The sequence below is a fragment of the Tasmannia lanceolata genome, unplaced genomic scaffold (genome assembly GCF_043159265.1).
Source record: "Tasmannia lanceolata isolate RefF3 unplaced genomic scaffold, GAP_Taslan_0.1 ptg000018l, whole genome shotgun sequence".
NCBI lineage: Eukaryota > Viridiplantae > Streptophyta > Magnoliopsida > Canellales > Winteraceae > Tasmannia > Tasmannia lanceolata.
Genome location: NW_027518695.1, coordinates 22,433,776 through 22,441,410, shown reverse-complemented (window position 1 = coordinate 22,441,410; position 7,635 = coordinate 22,433,776). Strand labels below are relative to the sequence as shown.

At 39.5% G+C, this 7,635-nt stretch overlaps 1 protein-coding gene across 1 annotated transcript; it reads right to left on the bottom strand.

Annotated features, from left to right (window-relative positions):
• Positions 1-344: 344 nt before the first annotated feature.
• Positions 345-4,389, bottom strand: LOC143849716 (glucan endo-1,3-beta-glucosidase 13-like). The gene is made up of 4 exons (XM_077358874.1): positions 4,240-4,389; positions 3,508-4,144; positions 1,297-1,961; positions 345-547 (listed from the first exon to the last, which is right to left on the bottom strand). Exons 1-4 carry the CDS (start codon positions 4,304-4,306, stop codon positions 513-515), a joined length of 1,404 nt encoding a protein of 467 aa, XP_077214989.1. The 5' UTR covers positions 4,307-4,389; the 3' UTR covers positions 345-512.
• Positions 4,390-7,635: the final 3,246 nt, after the last annotated feature.

The window sequence follows — 7,635 nt, the reverse complement described above, 5'->3', positions numbered from 1 at the left end:
GGCGCCACCTAAGCAAAAAGCTAATAATAATATCTCCTTCATGTCTAAAGTCCAATGAAATTTGTGCTAAAATTTGACAACCAAACAACATTTTTGGTGTGTCATATTCCGAAGAATGCCCAGCCGTCTTTCATGTATTTTGCAACCGAACAGAGCCTATAAGAAATTATATATCCCTACAAGAAATCATGGTTTTAAATTTCGGCTGAAATGAAATTTCGGTTTCGGCCGGGACCGAAATTAAAAACCATGTCCTAAAAGAAAATCCAATTTCCTACTTGAAAAAATGTTTATCTCTCATCCAAAGCCATACACTAAACCGCGTTTTCACAGAGGACAAAAAGGGAAGGAAAGAGGCCAACATTTCCACAACCAAAACAAATATTTTTACTTACACGGTATAACACAAACACCATCTTTAATAAATACAACCACCTGCTCTTACCCATCAATCCAACACCTACGCTAACCCAATACAAAACCTCTCTCTCTCTCTCTCTCTCTCTCTCTCTCTAGTCTCCTGTGGGGAATGCACACTTTCCAAACTCTGCAAAAATAAAACACACAGAAATATTTGAGTAAAGAAAAATACCACATTAAGATGGCCAAAATACCCCTGAATAACGCAAAGCCAATCCAAATATCTAATGAATATTTTGAAATCGATTTGGTCAGAGTTTGGCGCATAAAGTCGCACAGATTTCAACATATAACATTTAATAAACAAGGGTAATTTGGTCATTATCACTTTCTTTACTTTTTTCTGAAGACTCGTTCCTGGTGAAAAAGACAAAGGGTTACGACACCCCATATGACTTTTGTCTCAGTTTTGTTAGTTCTTTGTCGGTATCCAAAGCTACACCCGTGCGCACGTTAGTATATCCTCATCGAAACAACTAACATGCGCGCATTCCCTCTAAGTGGCTGAGGCGTCAGGCGCATGCTAGCAAATCAGAGGAAGATGAGACTAACGTGAGCGCCACGCCCTGTGTTTTTTGTCTTGTTATGTACAGCCTCGCTGCCTTGGAATCCGAAAGGCTGCATGGCATGTGCGCACGTTAGTAGATCATTATACGAATCCACTAACATGCGCCCCCATCAGATTTTTTCCAGCCAATGTTCGATTCTCCCATTTTCCACGTCAAGGGCCGCTTTTTCGAATTCGAATGATGTTCAGTTATCGCTTTTAAAATTTTGCTAGACTCCAAAATAAAGCGCTTTTTAGCAAATCAAAGCAGGTAAAAGTTAAAGTACGCATGTAGCGGAACTAGAACCGAAAAGAGAGCGAATACTTACTTGGAGGGTGAGAAACAACAAAGGCCGCTCCTTGAAAATCGCACGTGCCAATCCCCCGTCCTTTCTTCTGATAATAGCTATTAAAAGCGAAAGAAGCATGTGCCACAAGCGTATTAGGATCATAACACGTGGCACCAGGCTGAATCTGACGGCAATCAGCCCCTCCTTCACCACAAGCATAATCCAACGCTTTTTGCAATTTCCCCTCACTCATTTTCCCATTAGCCACACACCAACTCACCCCAGACGAACTCGCCCTCACACTCCCACCTCTGGCCACCGGAGCTTCCCTCTCCTCCGGCGCCGGCAATCTCTTCAAACCCTCCGGCGTAAACGCAATGTCATAAACTTTCTCTTCATTAGGATAAAATAGGCCGTAATTACGCTCCGATGAGGGACCGGGTTTTTGGTTCTCGTTGAAGAGGGCAAAAAGATAGGTGTTGATGGCGGATTTTGGACGAAGTGGGGTGCCGGTGCCGGAGAGAATGTGACGGATGAGATTTCCGTTGTATGTCGCGGCGTTGGTGGTGGTGGATCCTGTCTCTTTGTCGTCGCCTTCTGATGGCCACCCGGTTTCGGATACTGTGATATTGATGTCGGGGTATTGGAGAACGGACATGGCGGAAAATACAGCATCTATTTGAGCATCAAAGAGGTTGAGGTACCTGTTGTTATAGGAATTAGGTCAAGCAAAGAGTGCTTGAAGCATTACACCCAAGGTATCTAGTTTGGAATACCAAGTTTGTTGCCTCCGGCCCCTATATATAGACACACTAGGGTTAATGACCGGTTAATGGACTCTAGCTCATGTAAGCTCACTACACCTGTCCATTATCTTATTGGGCTTATATTAGAATATACTTGGGTTATATCATATACCCAACACCTATATGTATAAAATGATTAAGCTTCTAGAGTAATTAATTGGTTGATTCATATGGTGTTTATAATCCCATATTTTATAAAAAAATTGTATGGACCACACATCATGGGATGATCCAAACCGTTCATATGGAACATAACTTAAATAGGTTGTGCCCCAAAATTCATTTCCATAGGATTGATAGTAGCCCTCCATTCTATAGAGGTTTCCTTAATATGCAATTCCTCTATAGAACGAAGGGTTGGGATCATCCTATGGAAATGATTTTTGGGCACAACCTATTTATGTTGTGGCCCAATCAACTGGACGGTTTGGATCATCCTATGATGTGGTCCGTACAGTACTTTTTGAAAAAGACTCGTGATTGGTTGATTCATATAATACCAGAGTACTAATGCCCCGGGTAGTTTCTAAGCCGGTACAGTCCAATATAGATAGTCTAATATGTTTCAAAAAGTACTGTAATGTTTGTTTGATGGGCCACAGTGTAAATATGTTGTGCAGCAAAAATCATCTCCACAGGATGATCCCAACCCTTAGATATATCGAGATTTCCACAATATAGAGTTGCTTAATAGATAGTAGGGCTACGATCATCGTATAGAAATGATTTTTTGAGTACAACTTTGTGAACCAACAAATGAACGGCTTGGATCATTTGTGTAAACCGTGCAGTGCGGGTAAAATTTCAATTCCAGTTTTTATATGGTGTAAGCTCGTAGAATCTCAATTTGAGTTTTTATATGGTGTAATGCTTATCCAAATTGTCTATTGTATGGCCAAAACGTAACAGGTTGTGCCTGAAAAATCATGAGCATAGGATGATCATAGCCCTCCGATCTATAGAGTTTTCCATAATATGTAGCTCCTTTATAGGAGAACTTATATGGTGCCCTGCCTTCAAAACCTAAAAGGCGGAGAGACAGAACCAGAACCATCTTTCCCTTGATTTTTAATCCAAGAGAAATCCCCTTTTTTTAACTTTTCCTTGGTTCAATTCTCAAGGCAGCAGGTTTTGTCCGTATGTGCCATTTATTTATGTTCTGACGGTCGGGCACCATATAAATTCTCACTTTATAGAACAGTGGGCTAGGATCATCTTATGGAAATGATTTTTTGTTAACAGTCTATCTACTTTTTGTGGCACATCAAATGAGCAGTTTTGATCATATTATTGTGTAAGCCATACAGCACTTCTAAAAAATAATTGACTAAACGGGCTTACACCATGTAAAATCTCTAAATGACCACATGTAGGGCTAACCCAAAAAAGAGAGGCAGAGAGTATGAAGAATAAAATGTTCAAATAACACCAAATATAATAATACCGGAGGTTGTTGCCGGAGTCGACGACGCCGGCATTAGGGCGAAAGAGAGCATAATCAAGAGAGATAACATCAGCATTCCCTTCATAAGCAAAGAAAGGGTAAGCATTCACCATTAGAAAAGACCCGGTTCGCCTAAGAAATTCCAACATGGGTTTAATCACAGGCTCAATTAGCTCAGACTTAAAGGCACCAGCAGAAGAAGGGTAAGAAGATTGAAGGCAACTGAGTGCAATAGGGGTTGAGATTTTAATGACCGAATCAAGCTTATATTTCACTAAAGCAGCTTGAATATTAATCATAGCAGGGACAAGGAAAGAGGTGGTGTTATGAGGGTCTACGAAAACCTCATTCCCAACTGCAATGGTTTCAATTTGGGTGGAGGGATGAAAAGGGAGGATGTTGTTTTGAACCCAAGTGAGGGCTTGAGATGGGTGTTTGGCTATAGAGGAGAGTTGTTCGTTGGGGAACCCTACGGTGAGCTTGATTTGGGTTCCGGCGAAGGTGCGAAGAATGGTGGGGTCGGTGTCATAGAGCTTGACTCTGTCTATGTTTTGGGTTTTTAGAAGTTGGACCACTTTTGTTGCCGGAGGTAGGTTATCGGCGATACGACCATAGTTAACTCCGATAGAACCCGATTCTGAAAATGCAGTACAAAGAGAGAAGAAATGGTTAGACAATAAGAAGAAAATAGACTCCATCTCTTTTTGATAAAAACACGATATAGAAATTTACCTGCAGATGCGAAGAAGAAGAAGAGAAGGAAGAAGAGAAAATAAGGGGTGAGAGTAAAATGAGCCATGGTCAGTTCAGAGGAAGAAGAAGAAGAAGGGGGGTTAGGGGTGACTTGGTGAGAGAGAATGGGGGACGTGGTTTAATAAAGAGGGGGAAATGAGAGAATCGAGGGTGGTTGGGGGACCCACGTTCGGGCAGTGAGGGGACAGGTGTTGCCCTCGTCTCACTGCACAAAGTCGACCGTTTTCTTTTGATTAGCAAATGATAAAAGAAAGAATTTAGCGACAATCAACTTCTTTTTCGAACGTTGGAAATAGTTGCAGGGGATCGTTAGAGATGGTAAATGTTTTCGAACGTTGGCAACAACACTTAGCATAGATGTAGAAATGGTGGGCCCCACCCCCATCAAACCTGAGCTGTATAATAGTAAAGTGGTAGCTAGCCAGCCTACATCTCATCTATATGACACCAGGTGTAAAATGGTGGGCCCCGCACAAACTTGGGCATATGTGGTTTCAAAATGTTGGGTCCCACCCCATCCTACCATAGATTTAAAAGTGGGCAGTAGCATATTGCATATACATGGGTTTGGGTAGAGATGGTGGGCCACCATATCAAATTATGAATTGGTGGCCCCCCACCCATGTTATCCATAGGTATAAAATGTTGGGCCCAACCCTATCAGAACAAAACATAAGGTATGACAAGAAGGATTTTCAATAAAAAAATTTTATTGGAAATAAAGCGAGAACGACAACGGGAAGAAACATGGTTAGTATTTATTAGAGGTGATTTGCTAAGCGTACATAGCAGATGCTCTGTTGCATGTCAGACCACAGCCACATAGGCTCACCTTACTGCAGCTTTTGTCTTCATTCATGGTGAGATCCTTCTGAGAATTGTAATACATAGCCTTTGAGGGCTGTTTAAATGAAGAAAAGACAAGGTGACTAGGTGAGTTCATCTCATTATCAAAACATGGTAGTGCAAATATAAGTAGCCTCTTTTTAAATTGAGTTAGGAGAGGGGAATCGGTTCTAACCGAGCAAATCAGTTGTTACCATCATGAGGTTATGCTATACTCAAGGGCGCCTTTGCAAAAATCAGTTGAAAGGGTGCCCCAATTCAAAGTTCATTTATATGGCTGCCAAGACAGAGTATTATATGCACTTTGGCGACTTTAAGCTGATTTCTGCAACGGGGCCCCTGAGTTTAGCATTCCTCTTATATCATTTTTCATTTTTTTACTAATTTTCATTTGAAATGGACTAAGGTCATTGGCTTTTTAATTTTTTTAATGCCCCTCTAAAAAGTAGAAAATAGGATGGGGGTTCTTGTTATTGAACAGTATAGATGTGTTCAACATGGTGGAACTATCAATGGGCATGGTTTTTGGAATATTATTAATGATCATCTTATAGGCAGAGAAAGCCACAGTAATTTAGCTGGTGATCCCCATTTTCATTTCTAAGATGTCTGAATTGGTGATTACCCTATCTATTTTTGTTCAGATTTAGAGATGGTAAATTCAAGTCCTATCAGGACCCCACAAAAGATGGTTGAATAATTCTCAAGGTAGGTTTCAAGTCTTACCAAGACCCAACAAAAACTATAGATGAATTCTCTATGTGGGTCTTTCAGTCACTGTTGAAGGTAGCTTTCAACTCTATTTCCAAAGTCTTGAATGAAATTTGTCGACAATCTTTCTCTCTGTTTTTTTCATAGAAGTAGGTAAAGGTAGTTGTTAAGGAGGAATCCAGTGACCAAGGCAAGATTTTCATGGGACATGGAAAGTTAACAGACAATGACGACTGATAACACAACGTTGAGAATCTGTCTAACCAATTGACCTTATCAAATCATTCTTAAGGCATGAATATGAGAAATTTCGTCACATAGATTCAAAGGTACAATTTAATACATGATAAAATCACACAACAATGAAATGAAATTACTTATTTCTCAGTTGCTTGTGTGAAACGCTAAACTGAAGGGAAAGGCGTCGCTTTGGATCCATGTAGACCAATTACGTTTATCATTTTTTTTCGTTAAGTTGAGACAAACATGATCATACTCAGGTTAGCTAACGACCAGTTCAAATCATTCTTAAGGCATGAATATGAGAAATTTCGTCACATAAATTCAAAGGTACAATATAATACATGATAAAATCACACGACAATGAAATGAAATTTACTTATTTCTCAGTTGCTTGTGTGAAACGCTAAACTGAAGGGCAAGGCGTCGCTTTGGATCCATGTAGACCAATTCCGTTTATCATTATTTTTGTAAGTCGAGACAAACATGATCATACTCAGTTTAGCTAACGACAAGTTCAAATGCAAGAGACAAACATACAGGAAGAAAAAATAAGGGTTTCTGTGGTTCGGCACTGTGCCTACGTCCACATGAGAAAAGAGTTTGACCATCTCGATTCTTAGGATTACACAGAAAACATCAATACTCTATGTCACATTAATCCCAAAACCCAATATGTAGTGGCACATATATATTGAAGTCACTACATCAAAATTTTCAACATATCCCAAGAAAAGCAATTCGAAAATAAAATTTTCCTCTCAGGGAGACACTCCAAACCTAAGCAAGGGCATGGTACCACCAACACGAGCTGAAATCAACGTTATCTCTGGGCACAGTAATCTATCTGGATCCAGGTGATGAATCAATGCCAGAATACAAGACTTTTGTACACTTAAATATTTTTCAGTACTGTTACAAATACCATTTGGAGACAGATCAAATGGGTGCCCTTGTGGTTGGGTTTTTACAAGGGCACCCTTCAATTTTGTAGTCATCTTCATGCGAATGTTAAATACAAGAATGCACTTAGGAAGAAGTGTCTTACTTAGAAAAGTATCCTTTATCTCTGGAAAAAGTGACAAATATGCCCCTATTTTGGTATAATTGGCTATGTAACGTGAGTTGTTCAGGGCAAACTTAACACAAGGGTGTCTTCAAATTGTTTCACTGAAAGTTAAAAATTGATAAACAAACCGGAAGTTAGGTTCTTTCTTAACATTGGAGATGATCACACCCATTGATCGACAATCACACACAGTCCAGCTAAATCCCAAATTGATTAGACGATTTAAACCTTTTGATCCATCACACGTCATTTATATTTCTATAAAGAAGTTAAGATTTCATATAAAATTTACACACAATACATACATCACATCGAGCACCTAGTGACATGCACCGTCTAGAATATGTCTGTCGAGTATGTCTTGGATAATTTAATACATACCAAATTTTGCATGTAATTCATATAGATATTTATACATAATACATACAACAGATTTCACATGCAATTCATATAAATTAAACTATGTAATACATACTGATATAGCATACACTATTATACTCGTGATATTG

Bases quoted from the DNA above. Each gene is read 5' to 3' on its own strand.
- LOC143849716 (XM_077358874.1), bottom strand. From the start codon at position 4,306: ATGGCTCATTTTACTCTCACCCCTTATTTTCTCTTCTTCCTTCTCTTC. The intron at 4,145-4,239 runs GTAAATTTCTAT...CTGCATTTTCAG, and splicing joins CTTCTTCTTCGCATCTGCAG to AATCGGGTTCTATCGGAGTT. The intron at 548-1,296 runs GTAAGTATTCGC...TTATTTTTGCAG, and splicing joins TGTTGTTTCTCACCCTCCAA to AGTTTGGAAAGTGTGCATTC.